General features: G+C 45.0%; 1 protein-coding gene across 2 annotated transcripts in view; it reads right to left on the minus strand.

Moving 5' to 3' along the window:
• Nucleotides 1–8,208: 8,208 nt before the first annotated feature.
• Nucleotides 8,209–21,499, minus strand: part of LOC121544332 (CDAN1-interacting nuclease 1-like) — an 80,396-nt gene continuing 67,105 nt past the window's right edge. The window contains exon 6 of one of the 2 annotated variants that reach the window (XM_041854253.1): nucleotides 8,209–8,386. In XM_041854253.1, coding sequence (XP_041710187.1) covers nucleotides 8,272–8,386 — 115 coding nt within the window. In that variant the 3' untranslated portion in view covers nucleotides 8,209–8,271. The remainder of the gene's footprint in view (nucleotides 8,387–21,499) is intronic. The other variant, XR_005996087.1, reaches the window with a different exon arrangement.

Below are 21,499 nucleotides of genomic sequence, written 5' to 3' on the forward strand. Positions count from 1 at the left end.
TTAACGACTCCACACAACCCCGGAAGAGAGTTAAGAAGATAATGCTTAATAAACAAATGTCCCGATAAAGGAATGCATATTTAGAAAATACTGAGCATAAAATGTAAGATAGGCCTTGTGAATTTGAAATGTAATAAAATGCGTCTGATTTCAAAATTCGAAAGAAATTAAGATAACATAAAAATAGCTGCATATTACACACTGTACAACACTATTTATTAGCCTCAATGCCTTAGAACTCATAATGCGATATATTTAATATGTTTGTATAATTTCAATAATATAAAGGCTATGTCAATCAATTTATTTAGACATTTCCCACGCTAAATCAAAATGTTGATGCTGTTATTTAACTTGAGTGAGCTGGTCGCTAATTTAGAAAATCCACGTTTGTGCGTGTCTGACAAATTGCCTCTAAACGTCAAAGAATCGAAAATGCCATGGCACGCATCCTCCCCAGCCTGCCAGGCTGTCTAATCTCAACGGAAATACTGTTACTTTGGGAGGCAGAAGAAGATATCAGCAGTAACCAGCAAATAAATAGATATCAGCAGTAACCAGCAAAGAAAATGTGCTGTACATAACTGTGTGTTCACCTTGGTGTATTTTTTAAAACTTCCCTGGACTGTCCATTTTCGTTAATTGAATCGACTTAGTATGAATGTGCCACTGTACTTCAATCATCGATAATTAGTAGTTTATTGAATCAATTCTGCAGCAGGATAACTCTCTTCTCAGCCGAGAGAGCACCTGAATCAAAATGAGTATTTACACCATGTTATCACTAGTAAGCCTACTGTTAGGTCTAATAACATCCATGTATCTAGCCACTGAAACACTTTAATAGGGTTGGTATTATCCTGCATGGCTAATTAATGTAACAGACAACAACAACAAAAACTAATGATGCAACATCTATCCTTTGTGTGTGTGGGTGTGTGTGTGTGTGTATGTCCACCAGTGCAGAGTGGGGGCAGAGTGAAGCAAGCAGGCCAAGGGCACAGATACACTACATGACCAACAGTATGTGGACACCTGATTGTCGAAAATCATGGGCATTAATATGGAGTTGGGTCCCCCTTTTGCTGCTATAACAGCCTCCACTCTTCTGGGAAGGCTTTCTACTAGATGTTGGAACATTGCTGCGGGGACATGCTTCCATTCAGCCAGAAGAGCATTAGTGAGGTCGGGCACTGATGTTGGGCGATCAGGTCTGGCTTGCAGTCGGTGTTCCAAATCATCCCAAAGGTGTTCGATGGGGTTGAGGTCAGGGCTCTGTGCAGGCCAGTCAAGTTCTTCCACACCGATCTCGACAAACCATTTCTGTATGGACATAGCTTTGTGCACGGGGGCATTGTCATGCTGAAACAGGAAAGGGCCTTCCCCAAACTGTTGCCACAAAGTGGAAGTACAGAATCGTCTAGAATGTCATTGTATGCTGTAGCGTTAAGATTTCCCTTCACTGGAACTAAGGGGTCTAGCCCGAACTGTGAAAAACAGCCCCAGACCATTATTCCTCCTCCACCAAATTTTACAGTTGGCACTATGCATTCTGGCAGGTAGCGTTCTCCTGGCATCCGCCAAACCCAGATTCATCCGTCGGACTGCCAGATGGTGAAGCGTGATTTATCACTCCAGAGAACACGTTTCCACTGCTCCAGAGTCCAATGGTGGCGAGCTCCAGCCAACGCTTGGCATTGCGCATGGTGATCTTAGGCTTGTGATCTTGTGATCTTAGGCTGCTCGGCCATGAAAACCCATTTCATGAAGCTCCCGACGAACAGTTATTGTGTGGATGTTGCTTCCCGAGGCAGTTTGGACCACGGTAGTGAATTTTGCAACCGAGGACAGACGATTTTTACGTGCTACGCGCTTCAGCACTCGCCGGTCCCGTTCTGTGAGCTTGTGTGGCCTACCACTTCACAGCTGAGCCGTTGTTGCTCCTAGACGTTTCCACTTCACAATAACAGCACTTACAGTTGACCAGGGCATCTCTAGCAGGGCAGAAATGTGACAAACTGACTTGTTGGAAAGGTGGCATCCTATGACGGTGCCACGTTGAAAGTCACTGAGCTCTTCAGTAAGGCCGTTCTACTGCCAATGTTTGTCAATGGAGATTGCATGGCTGTGTGCAACAGGTGTGGCTGAAATAGCCGAATCCACTAATTTGAAGGGGTGTCCACATACTTTTGTATATATAGTGTAGCAGGAGCCTGTTAGCAGTTGGAAGCTCCAGCGCTGAAAAGCAATAGCTGGAGTCAATAACTGTTTTAGCCCATCACCGCAGCTGGTGGCAATCATTAGCAACAGGGTGGTGTCCAAACTTTGAATACACAGACAGTCATCCACAATGATAAAAAGCTTGATGAATGGCAAACAATTAGGGCTTGTTTCTCAACAAGAGGGTGTCAACTGCTGTTAATATCCAGATAGCCTCTCTTCTCCAATAATAAGAGCTATCTTATCTGCGTCTAGGTACAGCAATACCTGGGGGACTGGGCCGTTGTGATACAGAGTTGCTGGGCCAATAGAAAGCCTGTTGTCTGACTGTGGGGGAGGAAACAGAGAATGCCACTGGAGACAGGAAGTCTTCAGAAAGTGAAAAGCACTTTATTGCAGCACACCTGAATGGCCCTGGCTAGGGTTTCTCTCTAACCCACTGGGAACAGACCATTAAAACTCCTTTACAACAGGGCCATGGGGTTTAAGTGAGCTGTGACATCTGAATAAGATAGCTACCGTAAAACTTCTATTAATATCCCGGGCGTTTATTTGCTTCAATCACTGAACACAACCAACACTTATTAAAGACAGGCTTCTATTTGAGCCAGATCAGACTTGCAAAGACTACGCTGCCAATCATACACCCCAAATTCGTGCTTCAGCACTATTCTCTCACTCTTTGTACCTTGTATCCCCCATATTTGCAAGGATCACACCAGATAGACTTCAGTATTCCACGTTTGTCCAGGTCCCCAGGACATTGGGAGATGCATTCAATACCGTCCACTAGGGGCAACTTAACCGTCAAGTTTTGTTATGCTTAGCGTCTAGTTTTTTCTGTTTTAACAATCTTAACCCTTACCGACTTTCACTTCACCCATATAAGTTTGTGCCCCCCTGGACAAACGTTAAATTCTGAAGTGAGACCATGAGATCTTGTTGCGTGAGATCCATGCTGTTTCATCCATGGCAATGATGTTGCTCTCCTTTTTGTTATTTTACGCAATCTTTATGGTACTCACTGAAGTTCACTCGTAAACAACTCATTTAGACCCAGCATTTATTTGAAACAGGCGTTTATTTTCTGAAATGTGTGCCGATGCTTGGCTATTAAAAGGGACAGGCGACTATTTGAGACTGTGTTTAATTGAAGTTTTACTGAACATCACACGTCATTATTCGTCCATTGTTTACATGATCTGATATGAAAACAAACCAATATGTAGACATTAGTAATTTATTATTTTCATCTCAGCAACATGTCTTTTTAGGCCCATAACCCTCCAACGCATTGTGACATCATTGCATCTCAAAAAATGAATGGCACCATCAATGCCTGTGCAGTGACCTCCCATCAACTATAGTAGATACAGGATGTGTTGGTGTGGAGGTGTATATTTTATTTACCTGTCACATGGAACTCAAGAACATGGAGGTGGTGGAATGTTTTGGCTGAAAATGAGTTCTAATAGTGACAAACTGCCCTTATTTCTCAGACGGGGAGCACAGGAGCCAACCCGACGCTCACAGAAAAAGTTAATTGCTGTCCAACCCCTCATCCCTCCATTTCTCCACTCCTCTGGCTAGCCTCCTGCTTAGCTCCATCGATCCTCCATCCCTCCACCCCTGCCCTTCCACAATTTTCCAGCACAAAAATATTATGTTGCCTGTGGCAACAATTTAATAAAATAACCAAATCACATCTGCCTTTTCAAACAGTTCCAAAAGAAGTAGGGGCAGTACATAATGGCGGGTCGTCTCATCTCAGTGTTGTTAGGATCTCAGGCCATGATTTATTACACACTGATAAATGATAATTGGGCTTGTTTTGACAAATGCCGGGCTATGTATTTATGAATGAGCTTGAGTGTGGTGCAGCATGCAGCATGTAGCATGTACAGAAAACCAGGCCCATTGCTGTCAGCAGCATTAGTGGGTTCCAATTGGGCTCCGTCTCAGGTCCGAGGCTATGCTCTGTGCTCTCATCACTAATCACAGTCTGTGGTTGATACAGCCAATAATATTACCACCACCCCCTCCCCTGTCTCCATGGCCACCATCAGCGTCAGCATCACTCCACCATTTATTTCATAATAACAAGCCAGTGACAGCTCTCATCAGACGGTGGCGCTCACAATCGGAGGACTAGTGGGAGGGTGCGCCAGCATTTGTTTTTCCTGTATCAGATTCCACCCCCCCCCAAACCCCTCTCCCTCCACCTCAAATAATCACGTTTTCTTACCTCATATTTTGTATCTTTTAGAATGTCAGACAGACCTATACCCCCCACCCCCTACCTGTCTTCCCTTCCTCTCCCCTTCACCCCTTCTGTACCCCTGCTAGCATTCCACCCCCCTCCCCCCTCCAGTGCATTGGCGTGGGCCGGTGGATGTCACCGGGCCTGAATGGACCCACACTGGGAAGGGGAGATGACACGGTATCTGGGTCACCTCTGTCAGAGTCCAAATGCCACTCAAGGAGTCTGACCTTTGAGATGGGCGATGCTGCAGCCTCCATGCAGGCTGTCTCTCTACCTCCCCTAACCCCTTCCTCTCCACCACCACCGCAAACCAACCCTCACTCCTTCCACCACTCCACTGAAAGACTGCTTTCTTTCTCTCCACCTCCTCTTCTTTTTCATCCACGTCAATACAATTTACAGCAAAGGGAACAAATCAAAGACGACAAGCAAATATAGCCACTGTAAATATGGCTCATGTATGGCCTATCAGCTTCAACCTGAAGAACTTCATGGCCCTAAACGATGCCTGTAGACACACAGCGTATCACATCGCACACGGAGGAACTCCAAATATGTGCTTAGGATTTATTTGAAGCCATGGCTACACCTCAAGCACACTGTTTTTACAAATGGGCACTTGAGTTAAAATGCAATACCGCACTTAGTAAGAATCCCCAGTCAACACCTTCCAACGTTCTAACATAGTATCCCCATCCCAGATATTTGGGTTTCCCCTAACTGGCAGTCATTTTTAACGGGAAGTGACTTGTGTTACCAGAAGGGCTTAAACTGATACTCCATGCTGCTCATTTAAGGCCGTCACAGAATTTGGGATATTTGAGTGGCTGGCTGAGCATTGAGTAGCCTAGCGTTGAGGTGCATGCAATCTCCGGTCACGTCAGGAATAATTTTTGGAGGGCGATCAGCGTCCCTCTGAAGTTCTCTCTCTCCCAAAGCTGAGGACTGCCTCTGCTTGTCCCACACTGCCAGTGAGTCATTCTACCCCCCTTTCAGTTTCAACCAATTGGCCTGGATGTGCTAGTTGTCCAGCTTCCTTTCGAACACACATTGAACCCCTTATCCTGTCAGTCAGACTTCCACCACACTGCCAATAAAACATTGTGCTTTTCCCCTGATTCATTTTTGTTCTTTGAATCATAAACTTTGATTACTGTTACCGAACAAAAATATGAAAAAAAAGTGCTTAACATATCGGCTTCCACTGGAGGCCTGTGCACAGAGAGTACCGATTCCCCTTGATGTTACTCGACCCATCTCCAAAACATACGTTTAATCTGGGCCTGGCTTGGACCAGTCTGAACTTTTATATATTTCCATCGGTGGCTGTCTTTGTGATGGGGAGAGGCTGAGCAGGCAGGGAGACTCCCATGGAAGAGAAGTATGATGCCTGTGGCAGATACAGGCCAGGGGTCCCTCACCATAAATAACCAAGACCTCTGAGAAAGTTGGTTTGGTGGTTCGAACATCTGCTCTACTGGAACTTACAACTCCGGCATTTCATTTAATAAAAAGTGTAAGCATTTCAGTATATAATGCAGAGCTAATGCAGAAATGGATATCATTTACAGATCACCTTTACAAAAAAGTCCCTGAACCTCCACTCTTTAATTTTATAGTTATTCACATTGTAAGAGAGGGGGGGACTCATCTCATCCACCAACAAGGAGCAAGTCAGATCGTTCTCGCTCCTCCATCTAGGCATATAGGATGGAGCCATGTGGTGTGTTTCTCTGTTCATCCAGGCTATCTCAGATCAGGATCACATTATCAACATACCAGAGCACAGGGAGTCCTGGTCCCCCTTGGCCCCAGGAAGCAAGCCCTCCACTCCAGACCATCCTTATTTGGAGAGCCGTTTCACTGCCCCATTGTTGTGACAAGAACAATGAATCTAAAAAGAGACAGCAGACAAGAGAAGGGCAAGGAAAACACAAAATAAAGATGTCAACTTTCACAAAGTCACAAAGTCAAATTTGCTCTCACATCATGGAAATCTCTCCAGCTGACGCATGGGTTGACCCAGAACCTTTGAAGTGGGTTTAAAAAAAGCCCTATTTGGTTTAGCATTGTGTGCAGAAAATAATTTATAAGGGTTGACCCCGGCTCCTCTTTTGCGAGACAGCCATCTTAGAAAACAATGGCAGGAAGGCTTGAAACCTGAGAGGAACTGAATCTGCTGTTTACAATTTTTTTCTTTCTTTATTCACCGCTCACTGAAATGTTCCCCTCTGTTCAGAAAAACCTTGTTTTTGTGTCCGAGAGGAGTCGTAAAGTGATGTCTAAGCATTCCACGGCCCCGGCTATAAGGCAGTGTTTAACTGGACACTTGGGGACAGTTGTTTTGTACCGGGGCTTGAGGTAGGAGCAGGGGGCTTGGTGCAGGGGGCCTGACTGACCCAGCCACGATCCCCCAGTCTCCTCATGGTGGGATCTAGGCCTGAATGGGAGCCGGCTAAAGGTTGAAGGGCAACAAATCATGCAACACTTTACTGTTTGATCTGTGTTCTTTGCACTATGAAATTATATTTTAATGGGGAAATACTATGGCAAATGAAATAAAGAATACATTTAAAGGTTGTTTTATGAATGTATTTTGGGTTCAAGACTTCAAAAATAACTTTCCACGATTTACTACAAGATGCTTCACATACTGTATGAGTTACTATTTTGGGTAAATGCACCCCCACTCGCCACGCCCTTTTCTGTCTTCATACTCTTCTTCAGAGATGAGAAGAACCCCTTATCGGCAGTGAATATATGCTGCTCTCTCAACTGCTCCTGGCTCAGCCGTGTTTCTTCCATTAGGAGCTGCTCATAAAAGGATCTCTCTCTGGCTGGAAAGATGAGCAAAAGACAACGCCTGCTGGAGACTCAGCCACTCCATGGACATCAGGTGTCTACATGTACCTTAGACGTCAACACAGTTTGGTGCTGTGACTCCCCTACAGGACATACTGCACATGGAAGTGTGCTTTGTGTGAGTGCCTGTTCATAAACTTTGATAATATTTCATAATTCAAAAATTACACAATAAGTGTTTTAGAATGAGAAACAACAGGACTGAACATATGGTCCATAAGAGATTCAGATACACATGTTCACATGTATAAACCTGTTTGAGCAGGACAATGTTCCTCCTATCAATGTGACACATCATAACATAAAGACAACATTTTCAAAACCAGAGGGCAAAAGGTCAGAGAAAAGTCCCAAGCCAATCAGAAGTGATCTGTTTGCCCCCTGCAGAGTGACCGTTTGCCACCATTTCCCCCAAAATCCACCACCCTTATCTGCCTATGGAGAGCAGAGGAGCGAGTGACGAGGGCCAGGGATCACTGTGTCATAAGGGCATGTCCTGCCCTGGCCTGACTCTGTTCCTGTCCTCTTCCAGGGGCCTCCGGGGCTACGGTGGGGGCCACAGGCTGACCAGCACTAGGACAGACCTCCCAGCCTTGTTTTCGCACTGAGGTATGAGCCTGACCCTGGGCTGGCTGACGGAGAGAGAGAGAGAGAGAGAGAGAGAGAGAGAGAGAGAGAGAGAGAGAGAGAGAGGAGGGGATGGAGGGAGGTTCATCTGGAGTTCAGGGCAGATGTTTGCCAGTAGTCTCACGCCGCAGGAAAGCTAAATTGCTTCCGGATCCACGTATTCACCTCTGCACTGCTCTGGGATACCCTTCCTTACCCCCACCTCTCCCCTCCCTCCCTCCCCCCTCCTTCCCCTTGCTCAGGCCAGTGTCAGCCGGTCAGTCAGTCAGTCATGGCTGTACTGGTCCAGTGGCAGAGGGTCACGATGTCACAGGGGAAGCAGTCTTTGAGCAGTATGCCTCTGTCTCTCTGGCTGTCCAGCTGTCCAGCTCTCCAATGAAACCATGCCAGTAGATGACCAGTCCTGGACCAAATCTATGGAGGGGGAGAAGGCAGAAATACATTAACGTTCATGCTATCAAAGCAAGACATTCATCAACAGAACAGTGACATTATAGTGAGATACTAAAGCAGCTTTCAGATAGTTTTCCATCCAAATCCCATATGCTTATGGCTGTTTACTTTGGATTTGGGGAGCATGACAGTTGCAGCAGAGACAGTGAATTAGAGAGTGAGAGATATACGGAGGAGATAAGCTCTCTGAGATGTACTCCTTTGATCCCAGTCCAGGAAACTTGTGCTGAATCAAACAAAAAGCTGCCGGTGCGATAAGATCCAACTGACACAGTGATATACACACCGGATCAACTTACAATGGCACTGAAATAACAATAATCATAGTAGCAACAAATCCCCAGGCAGCCCCAGAAACCTATCTGTCATGGGAAGGGTCCTGTACAGTGCACAGTGCCCAGAGAGAGCTCACAGGCTGCAGGTAGCCTAGCGGTTAGAGCGATGGGCCAGTAACCGAAAGGTCGCTAGTCCGAATCCCCGATCCGACAATGAGAAAAATCTGTCGACGTGCTCCAATGTCGCCGTTGATAATGGCAGACCCTGGCCGTGACCCCACTCTCCGAGGGTGTCTCAGGGAGAGTGGGATATGCAAAAATGACATTTACAATTCACACATGCGTGTTAATACACACCTGTACATGTGTGAAATAGGACAAATATAAGCACCCACCAAATTATTATTATTAACTAAGAGGCTAACTGAACTGCCCTACTAAAGCTAGACCAGCTGTTTCATTTACATGCTTCACTCTCCAGGTCCCGACAGACAGCAAGCCAGCAAGCCTTGGCTCACAGTGTTGTTCTAAAGCCATATGAATAATGACAACTCACCCTGCTGCCTATGAAAAGTCAAGTTCAGACAATATTCAAATGTTTTGTCTCTCTCTCTCGCTCTTTTTATTGGCCCCATCATATATCCTGAGCCCCACTGAAAAGGCTCAGAAGCAATTAAAATGGCAGTTTTGCTGGAGAAGCACTGTGTTATTTCAATGCTTCTCCCTGACATGTGATAAATCATCTTTCAAGCTATTTATTACACCCCAAAGATCCGCCAGGAGCCCCCTCTATGTAGTGCAGATCATACCTATTCTTTGAACTCTAGCTGCCATGCATAAAGTCATGTCACAGTTGAACTTTTGGGTTCGGGATAGCAGCCCCCTTCACGCACAAAAACAGATTGGGAGTGAACAGTGAAGTAAGACTGTCTGGTTCCCGACACTCTATCCTCAGATAGTAAAGGGTGTTTTGGGGTCTCTGAAGAGCCAGACAGGGAGCTGTCCAAAGGGGCTGCAGAGCAAGAACCAGGAAGTTCATAAAACCTTCATAACCTTGGAAGATTCTGCGATCAATCATCAATCACAGCCTATTGGAAGTAACGACCACAACCAACACATTACATTTACATTTATGTCATTTAGCAGACGCTCTTATCCAGAGCGACTTACAGTTAGTGAGTGCATACATTTTTCATACTGGCCCCCCGTGGGAAACGAACCCACAGTCCTGGCGTTGCAAGCACCATGCTCTACCAACTGTGCTACAGGGGACCTGTAGAAGGATAGGAACATTCACACTAAGAATAGTAGAGACTATAAGTTATGTCTGTGGTGATACTGTATGGGTGTGATCTTGGGGGTCTCTGAAGTAAGAGTGTGTGTGTGAGTGTGTGTGTGTTTTATATGTTATGTGTGTGGTGATCAGAGTTGGGATTAGTTACTTGGAAAAGCAATATTACTCGTTACATTTAACAAAAGTAACGTGCTACTTTACAATGCTACTTTGTGTGGAAAGTAACGCGTTATACTTAAGCAATATCGCTCGAGGGAGTGCCTGGATACAGCCCTTAGCTGTGGTATATTGGCCATATACCACAAACCCCCGAGGTGCCTTATCGCTATTATAAGCTGGTTACCTACGTAATTAGAAGAGTAAAAATAAATGTTTTGTCATAGCCGGGGTATACGGTGGTATAAATCTCACCATTTGTTTGACTGTCAGAGGGAGCAAGGCAAGCCGCTCTACCAAAGGTAGGCTACTTACTAACTCAGGTTGGATCACTAGTTTCTCCTTTCATCTGTGGTGGTGCTTTCCTGTGCTAGTCTACAAGTGCTGCACTATATATAGTCTGCTTCATGATCCATATATACTGTAAGCCAGATTCTATCTTTTCATTCAAAATCTTTCTCTCGAGCTGCCAGTTCTGGTTATAGACCGCACGTACACAGACCCATAGAGATGTATAGAGGGCACACTTGCCACTAGATGGGAAAGCCCTCTATGGGCTTTGCTATCACAGAAGTGATCAATGGCAAGATATGAGGTGCGCCCTCTATACATTTCTATGGACAGCAGCTGTCATGACATTTCTCCAAACAGCCTTTCTCCGCTCGCTTGAGAACTAAATGAGGAAACAAGTCGAAATCGGATCATGGAAACACGCACCCGGTAGAGACATGATTCTGAAAGTAACTGTAATAATATTACCCAATTTGAAAAAGTAACATGTTACTTTACTCCGTTATTGATAAAAGTAATCTGATTACATAACACTACTTTTGTACCACATTACCCCCAGTACTGGTGGTGATACTGTATAGGTGTGATTATAAATCTTCTCGTTGACCTTTGACATGTGCGTGACAACAAGGCATCTTGACAGCGTAAATAACCACAACCTGCAGCGGTAGTCAGGTGTCATGACATCACCCTTCAGCTACATTTTCAAGGAATGCATGTATGATGTATCCCTGTTCAACCGCCTGACACATACAGTACATACACGTCCACACATGTAGGCCTACACACACACACCCTCCCTCTTCCTGTACCAGCCCCTAAAAGCAGTACATACTCCTGCACCACCGTCCTGCATTCCCTGTTTTACAGCGTGTGATTTACGGCCTTGTATCTGTGAGTGAACGAACAGGTCAAAGCTAACAGCCCCAGAGAAAGACCACAGATGCACACTGCAAGTTCACCGCAAAGTCACACACACAGGCCCCCATTTCCCCCTTATATCTCAACCAGCCACTGCACGGGCCGCAACTCTTTTTATGGAAATGTTATGGAAACAAAACCTAAACATTTACATTGGATGACTTTGGAAAAGGGGTTATGCTCCTCTTTCCTGTACAATATGTATTCCCTACTTGGGAAGGGGGGTGGGGTGAGGGAGGAGAGGGGGGAACGGTTAGTAGAGGCAACCTTCTGAAAAGGTTAAAACTGTACATCAACAGATAAGGCGTACAGCGGCGTACGATACATCACGTCCCTGGCTTGTCAGGGGAGGCCAGGCACAAATTGAAACAAGCTAAACTATAAACACAGGGGAAGTAGTGTCACCATACCGTAAAGAAAATAAATGGGCTTTGAATTAATAAGAGTCAATATTGGAGGACCTTAAAGTAAAATCACAGAGCAAGGCCTAGCCCTAGCACATTAACACTGGTGCTGACAGAGGATAGGTGGTGAGGTAAGTAAAGGGTCAAGGGTCGCAAGGTGGGGTCGAGGTTAAGCAAGTAAGGTTGGAGAGCACAAAGGGGTCCAAGTATTTTCAACGAACAAAGAAAAACTGATATAAACGTAGAAACCTAAACGTAAAAACCTTCCTCTAAAGGAGTCTGGTAATGAATTAGAAACCAATTTGAGCCTCTAGTTTTTCTGTAATTGTGTCTTATTATGTGGGCTGGTTCTCTCCTTAACCTAGCGGGTGCGTATTATACACCGCTCAGGGGAAAGTCGGCGATCTTCCAATAAACACCTAACTGCCTAACGAGTTTGTGAAATTGTTTGTGAAATGTAGCTAATTTCAGCAAGTGGGGCCGCTTGGATTAACGAGTCGGGAGGGGCGGAGATTGAGGCTGCCAAGCGCGCTGTCTGTCGTTAGTGCTAACGAGCGGGTGGTGTTGGTTCTCTCTTAAAGCAGGTGCCATGCTGCTTAGAACGACAGCTTAATGAGAGCACGGCACTCAGCAACAAAAAAGACCCAAATGGAGGTGTACAGAGTAATATTAGTGCTGCCTGCCACACACACAGGCACATATAATAGCACGGACACATAACACACAGAATATTAACACACACAATCGTAGCGTAATTAAAATACTAATTGTAGCCCTACACAGTGTCAGTTTCAGCCTCTCCTCAGTGGCTCTAATAGAAAGTTATAGAAATCTGTCTTTTATTTCTCAGTTCTCAGCAGCACAGTGAGCACACACACTGTGAATGTCCCTGGATGTCAGAGAGCAATGCCTTTATTTCAACCTTTAACATTCCAAAAGAAAATAAAGAGCCATGTTCATTTGACGTGTCAAGAATAGTGAGACGGTGCTCTGATACATCTTGGCAAGAAAACAACATTTATTCGACACTCTTTTATTTATAAATTACTGCAGTGTAAATTAAATGGAGACAAAATTACCCCTGACGTTACCACACCTTTACCTCATTCTACATTACCATCCAAACCATTTCAACAAATGGCCCTGCAATGATTCAGATAGCATAAGCCCCTAAATGACAGTGAACTTTACAGGTTTGAGGTCTCTCCATAAAGACGTCTTTGTTCGCAGGTCCATACATGGGGTCGCAAGGTAAACTGGTAAAGACGCTGCCAAACATGAGCTAAGTCAGAGGGATTCTTTTATTTTTCTCTCTCCCCTGAAATACATGTCTGGAACCTGCTCAACCCCTTTAGGGAAAGAGTGAGAGAGTAACTAAGGCAAAGACAGAGAGAACAGGAGGGACAGAGGTAGAGAGAGAGAGAAAGGTAGAGAGGTAGAGAGAGAGAGAGAGAGATGGCCAGCCAGGTCCTTGCTGTCACAGCAGTGGTCAGTCGTTGCTGTGGGTGGCTGATTAAAGGCTGTTTATTAATAGGGCTTGAACTGGGTTGCGGGAGGTGGTGGAGGGGGGGACTCAAGGCCTGCAAGTGAGCCGATATGGCCTCATTGAGAACCCTGCATCTGTCTGTACATACTGCCTGCATATTTCAATGGCCCAGTCTGGAAGCATGTCTGCCTGCGTCAGCCAGCCCAATGATAACAGCACAGTACTGATAAAAAAGGCCCTTCCGCCGGCCTATCCAAAGGATATTTAAAGGGCTGATTCTGCCCATTGAGGTGGCCTCCAACAAAGCAGGCGGTAAATAAACAGCCCTCCCCCCATGTCCTGCTAACACAAGGTGAACAGAACAGTCAGCCAACCACCAGCCTGGTTATTAGCATCACTGCAACTAAGAATAGAACACAACACAAATCACCTCTTCTCTCCTCCTCCTCCCTCCTTTATGCTGCTGGAAACGTTCAATTCCACCCAGGTATGTAAAATACAAGGTGGTCATAGCCAACGATCGGCCTCCAAATGAGCCCCCCGAACTTACACAAGCACTGTAATTAAGGCGGAATAGAGGGCAATAAAGAATAAAACAGCTTCCGCCAGGTGTAACTCTCCCATATGTTTTTATGCCTCTTTCTCTCCCTTGGTGTCGATGGGGTTTGGAAATGGGACGTGACACGGGTGTGGTTCTTCTTCCTCTATGGCTGTTGGTGGTGGAGAGGGAGATGGAGAGATGAAAGGGTAATTTATGCCCACCGGCGCAGGATGCCAATAGGAGCGAGGGAGATTAGAGGGGATTATGGAGTTTTATCAGGAAACCACGCAAACCTATGACCCCTGCCCAGGGCCCTCTGACCCTGCCTGTCATTGGTCAAAGCTCTGCTCATGCTCTATAGCAGGGGTCTCCAACCTTTTCTAGCATGAGATCTATGTAAAAAAAAAAGAATAATACATGTTGTGAGCTACTCAATTTTTTCTAGCATTCAAATAGGCACATTCTTCTCTTCTCCTCTCTCCTGCAACTCTTCCCCGGTTCCTTAGTGTACAAGAGAAAGTAGTCCACCACGTTTTCTGTCAATATACCTGGTAAAATAATGGTTAGCAACTCTAAGGGGGAACCCTATAAAATCAATTTTTTCCCCAACTTATGTTTTATATTTTCCAAATGATGTTCTCAGTTGTCTTTTTTCCTGGTTGTATATATTTTTAGTTTTTCACTCAAAATTACAATTGTTCATAAACAACGAAATTGGATCTTCTGAGTCCATGTCAATGGTTAAATCACATCCGAAGACAATTTTAGGTGTGGAGGAAAACTAACAAATGTAATTGCACGTCTAGCGAGTGAGGAATGTGCCGTCTAATGTGCTGGTCTAGCGATGGTTCTGTAGTCCTGCTGCTCATTTCATGGCAAATAACAAATAATAGACAGAAATGCTATACTTACTCATGATATACTTCTGCCAGGTAAGCCTACTTTGCAGTTAACATTTAATTGAGAAGGTTTTGAGGAAAGTATTTGTCAACCCACAAGACGGTTATCACATCAACTGGCTACACACAGAGTGATGGACAAATGCAGGCGTGGTAAACAAAACATTTGCACAGACGGGCAATATTGCTGGAAATGTATTGGCAGATATGTTGTTAGGTTTTGCTTTTTAAGCCAATAGTGGCTAACCAGGGGCGGGATAATGTAAATGTTGCGTTGATTAGATAGTAGCAGGGAGCTTTCAGTGTTGCATACTTGTGAGATTTGTTTATGACAGTTTGCGATGGAACACATGACAAATTGCATAGATTTTCGGAATAGTTTGGCGAGTTACACATACAGTAGGTGGGCTTAGAACCCCAAATCCCTTCCCATTACCCCACGGTCCGACAGCCAGGATCCCACTTCTGACAGAAAAAACACTCATTACCTCCTTTTGCCCTTACACAAATCTAGACCCACTATCTGCTTTAACTCTAGAACGCTTCCCTATCCTCTCATACTGCACTATGACCTTCCTAAAACGATCATCTTCCCACCAACCCATCACCGTGTTGAACCCTATGCCACTTACAGACCCCTATCACCGCTCACAACCCTATCAAGCAGCTGTATTGATAACCTGGTTAATACACAGAGTAAAGAGGCTCGTCTCTAGTCGACTCTGGATGTTATAATTGTATCAGACTGCTAAAGCTCAGTACCCTGCTCTGGTGTATTAATCACTTGGCCTCTATGGGTGAGAGTGGGACTGAGACATGTAATGACCAGCAGGCCAGGCATGTCTGTAATAACAGCTGAAGAGATGGAGGGCCAGATTTAGACTCATCTAGTAAAGCTGGCACGGTGCTAGCTGGGGAGAAGTGGATGGAGGTGGAGCTCCTTCAGTGGATGATCGTAATGATGATGATTCTATGAGGTTCATTAATGGATACACCGGACCTGTCTGCCTATGGATGAGAGCCCTAATGACCACTGTATGAAATAATGTGCAAAACGAACGCATATTCCTATAGACACGTTTTCTGCAGAATGGGTTTAACCTAGCTGGTGCAGTGGAAAACCATACTATACTGTAGCTGTACTTTCCGAACATTTGTGACTCGTTTCAGGAAACTAGGCGTATGTCGCATGTCACTACTTGGCAGGAGCAGCATTTGAATGTAAACATTTATTTTTGATCAAAATGCGTTTTGGGGCAGAAATGCCTTCTGTAACATGTGAACTTTCATGTGCCTTAATAACAAACTTGTATTCCATCCATAAATACGAATACAATTGTTACATTACGAGCCTAGTTGGTTTAGCCATGGAAAAAGACAGGAACCTTCCCACTAGCCATGTTTGGCTGAGATAATGTGGGCTGGACATGCCGGGAGATGAGTTTGGATTGGTCTGCCATGTAGCACGCTTCTGTCTATAACGTGAGCTGTTCAGTATATGTTGACAGTCCTTTCTACAGCGCCGTTTTTGAAAGATAAAACGTTAGCCATCAAGAACTACAAAAGTGTTGCTACTTTTCTCAACAACATTGATGCCGTGAATTTAGCAGGCGCTATCGACAGATCAGTAGGAAAAAGTGATGGCCTACTTTCTGCACACGCCACGGTCAGTGTGAACCGGAGTGACTTGACGCAAAGCTGGCCAAACAAGATGTAGCTACAAACAAAACTGAGTTAAATGGTTCCAGTCTGCCGTGAAGCGTTCATCCATGTATACGGGTAAGAGTCTAGCTACATTTTCCAGATGTAAGTTTCTAATTTTGTCAGAAAGTCATTTTTATTGCAAGTTAAAGCACACTGTTCGTTCGTTAGCTAGCTTGCTGGCTCGCTAGCTAACATTACGTGTATGTACTGTGTAGTAATATTATTCGAATCAGAAATCCATTTGCATTGCTAGTCATAGCCTAATGTTAACGTTGAACCTAGTTTGTTAGCTTTAGCTACCTGCAGATTCATACTACAGCTATGACAATGTTTGTATTGGTAGTAGTATGAGTTGGGGTTATGCCAGATCATTGATTAGCTAGCTAGCTACATGTCTAAACAAAATACTCCACTTCGGCCGGATTATAACATGACCCATCAAATTAGCAGGTGTGTCTGGGGGTGATTATGGCCATCGATTGTATTTCATGAACATGTGTACATGTCTAGACAATAGTGACCCATCCATTTAGCTAGATGTGGGTGAGGGGTGGTTATAGCATTTCCTTCACATGACCCATCAATTTAGACAAGTAGGTCGGGTAAACCTTATCTAATAATGATCAAATATTTATAAAATATTTTTATCTGGACACTTTCTGTTTTGATATTGCTACTATGCAAGTACTATCACTGAACCGTTTACACCTTCTGTATCCTGTGCATGTGACAAATAAACTTTGATTTGATTTGATATAGCGTGTGTTTACCACATGGCCACACTTGTTAATCCTTAAAGAGATGAGTAGGACTAAGGCTTAACAGGGTGTGAACGATGCTGAATGGGTGTAGACAAAGAAGAGCTCTCCAGTAGGTGTACCAAAACATTCAAGGGCCATTTTCTCAAAGTGGGGTTAGAAGTTTATCAACTTTCAAAGCAGAATTACTTTCCCATTGTTCCTCAACTGCAGTGTATGATATACCATTTTCTAGCTCTGAGTCTCTACTTTTATCCAATGTAAAAAACACCATTTCACATTTTGCTACATAAGACCGAATCGAGGTGGTCGTTCACATTTGGTCTGTGTTAGCACAGCATGTGTAATATCATGCTTACCAAACATAGTCAACCCTGTGACGCAGAGGTCTCAATGCATGTTTAATGCTTAGTGCGACCATTAACTCAGCACGTACCCAACCTCAAGTAGAGTCGCATATCATGGCGACCAATGTGTGTGTGTGTGGGTCGGACCCCGCTCAGATCTGTTGCGTTACGGTCCAACGCGCTCTGACACACACTCCCCTGTTTTGGCTGCGGAGCAAAACCAAACAACTGGCGGTCTGGTCCTGGCTGGTTTGTGTTCAGAGCAGCGGGGCTGGCCCTTAAAACACTGTCATACAACAACCTACCATGATGTTTTCATCAACAACCTACCATGATGTTTTCATCAACAACAAAAAAGAAAGCACAAAGCACTCAATATAGCGCAAACATTCATCCATCCACTGTGGCTGCATAGGACTCTCCTTTCTCTTTCACGCTCCTTCACCCTTTCCATCTCTCTCTTTCCAACTCTCTCGCTTTCATCGCTCTCTCCTCCTCTCCCTCACTCACTGGATCAAGTGTCAGGTGACTTAGAGTTCACCTGATCTTTCCCAGAGATGTGTTCCCTATCACCTCTGAATGGCTCTCTACATCACCAGAATTGACCAACCCCTTCCATTATGACATGCTCAGTAGGAATTCATTAGGAGATGATGCATTTAGATTGCATTTTATTACAGGACCTCATTTTGTTCCATGAATGATGTCTCTAATGTAACAAAGAGTAGCACCTCCAACAGCCAGGACCAGTTTAATCTCTGTGCCGGAGTGTCGTTTTATTGAACACATACATTTTATGTTGAGTAACAAGGTCAGTATTTTACTTATTCATGCTTCAAGATGATCTAATACATTTGGAATATTCAATAACATCAAGTATGAAAACAGAAGACGAATAAAGCCTTTAAAAAAAGCTGAAGAGGGAGAAAAAAAGAAGCAGTCTGATATGTTTTCGTTGTGTTCAGACAAGGCCTGTTAAGCTCCAAAACCAAACACAGACCCTTGTGCTAACTGTGAGATGTATACAGTCCCCCCTCGGCTCTTTGATGAATCCCCATGTCTCTAAGCCCCGCTCAGAGACAGGAAGTGTCCCGTGGTACTGGGTGGGGAGCGTCGCAGACAGAGAGGAGGACGACAGTGTCAGGGGGATACACACTCCTTTAACCTGTTATTGTGAACTCCCAGCAGCCCCGGACGATAATTACCGCCTGTCTCTGGGGAAACCCAGCGAAAAGGCGTCCATTTTGTGTCCGCTCTGCTGTGCTCCGGCACAGCTCTAGGCCCCGGCCCTAATCCTGCCCTTAACCCTGCCTGCTAATGTGTTTTCAATTTGGGATGAGCCCCCTCTACAGCCACGGCCCTAATCAACAACAGTTTGGACTGTAACCCAATCTGGCCCTGCTGGGGCTGCCTGGGCACCGCACCACTGATGGCTCCAACAGAGGAAAGTAGGTAACTGTGTGTGAGTCTGTGTGTGTGTGTGCGTGGGGTGCAAGAGTGTATACAAGTGTGTTTCAGAGAGTGTATAGGTGTGTGTGTGTATGAGGTTATACGGCTGTGTGCGTACTTGCATGTGTGTGTGTGTTCTCTACCTCCCACTAATCTGCAGAGATAAACACACAGCGTCCATGGTCTAGCCCTGGTCTGGTCTCAGAGGGCCTGACCTGACCTCATGCTGCTGATAGGCTTGTAGCATACTTTAGGAACTCAAGACAAATCACACACATGGAATAGATCTATCCGCCTCAGCCTTGGCCTCACCACGCCACTCACTCAGCTTGCTTTGGATGTTTGCATTTCCTGCCTGTGAAACAATATGCACAATACACAGAGCTTAAAGGAACAGTCTTGGTGGGCCCCGTGTAGCTCAGTTGGTAGAGCATGGCGCTTGCAACGCCAGGATTGTGGGTTCGTTTCCCACGGGGGGCCAGTTTGAAAATGTATGCACTCACTAACTGTAAGTCGCTCTGGATAAGAGCGTCTGCTAAATGACTAAAATGTAAATGTAATACCTCAGGATTTTGGCAATGAGGCCCTTTATCTACATCCCCAGAGTCAGATGAACTATGAAGGAAGTTTGAGGTAGTTTCGTGAGCCATTGCTAACTAGCGTTAGCGCAAAGACTGGAAGTCTATGGCTAGCTACTGGCATTAATTTACATTTTGTGATGAGTAAAAAGGTCAGTATTTTACTTATTCATGCTTGAAGATTATGTATAAAAAATGGAATCCAGGAGTAGATAAAGGGCCTCATTGGCAAAATTCCAAAGTATCCCTTTAAGCCCTTTGTCAGAGCAGCATCAAGGTAAGCGTGTCACATATTCAATCCCCCTCTGTTGCTTCAATGAAGGCTGAATCAATAGCAGCACATAGGGAGGTGTGAATGTTTGTTGTCTGGAGGCCCAGAGGCCTTTCCATCTCCGAGAAGGCGAACCCAAAATTAGAGTGCAGCCCTCCTAGAGTCTCCCTGGGAGAAACCAGGCCTGGCTTTCGTCCTAGTCAGCACCTTTGGAAGTGCACAATCGCGTTACCACTACTAAATCAACATGTCAGCACTCAGCCATCTGAACTTCTCCTTCCAGCCCCTATTGCTTACAGCTACTCCACACACCTAATGAATCGGTGCTGCGAGCAAGCCCATTTCTGAGACGAAAAGAGAAGGGGTGGAGAGAGAGAGAGAGAGAGAGAGAGAGAGAGAGAGAGAGAGAGAGAGAGAGAGAGAGAGAGAGAGAGAGAGAGAGAGAGAGAGAGAGAGAGAGAAAAGAAAAGGGGGACTTTTTCTTCAACTGTTTCTTCAAACAGATGTAGGCTAGAGTGGTATCATCCATCCACTCCTTGACAGTAAGCTTTGGAACGTAGTCTGGCTAGCTTCGATAGGAGTTAGCAGTCAGCCGACATTCTGCACAGAGCCACCATGCTGTGTCAACCCTCGTCTCTGGTTCCATGTGGGACAGGCCCGGGTTAGGTTGGGTAGCCTGGGTATTTAGAGACTGACGATGCAGGGCGAAATGTCCACAGAAAGTAGTCTGCTTACTCTGCACTATGTTTACATTCCTGTGGGGGTAATTTTAGCCCCAGGGAGAGGAGGCCAGGGGGCTACATGTCGCTGGGTCTCTCTAGCGGTCGGCGAACATGGACATGTGGGTGGCACACACACACACAGAGGCACAAACACACTGGCACGCACACTGGCGCACACACACACGCCTCCAGCAGACAAGCCACAGAAAGTACTCCGAATTCAGTGGCTTATCCAAATCAATGATTTACCTTAAACGACAACATGATACATATTATCTACAGTAACAAAAGTTGAAATATTACAAAGACATTCTAAGAGATAACTTCCTTAAATAAATATACACTGCATTCGGAAAGTATTCAGACCCCTTTACTTTTTCTACATTTTGTTAGGTTACAGCCTTATTCTAAAATTGATTAAATAGTTTTTTTCCCCCTCATCAATCTACACACAATACCCCATAATGACAAAGCAAAAACTGGTTTTTACAAATTTTTGCTAATTTATATATATATTTAAACTGAAATCACATTCACATAAGTATTCAGACCCTTTACTCAGTACTTTGTTGAAGCACCTTTGGCAGCGATTACAGCCTTGAGTCTTCTTGGGTATGACGCTACAAGCTTGGCAGACCTGTATTTGGTGAGTTTCTCCCATTCTTCTCTGCAGATCCTTTCAAGCTCTGTCAGGTTGGATGGGGAGCGTTGCTGCACAGCTATTTTCAGGTCTCTCCAGAGATGATCGATCGGGTTCAAGTCCGGGCTCTGACTGGGCCGCTCAAGGACATTCAGAGACTTGTCCCGAAGCCACTCCTGCGTTGTCTTGGCTATGTGCTTAGGGTCGTTGTCCTGTTGGAAGGTGAACCTTCGCCCTAGTCTGAGGTCCTGAGCACTCTGGAGCAGGTTTCCATCAAGGATTTCTCTGTACTTTGCTCCATTCATCTTTGCCTCGATCATGTCTCCCAGTCCCTGCCG

Source organism: Coregonus clupeaformis, chromosome 29 (genome assembly GCF_020615455.1).
Source record: "Coregonus clupeaformis isolate EN_2021a chromosome 29, ASM2061545v1, whole genome shotgun sequence".
Classification (NCBI taxonomy): domain Eukaryota; kingdom Metazoa; phylum Chordata; class Actinopteri; order Salmoniformes; family Salmonidae; genus Coregonus; species Coregonus clupeaformis.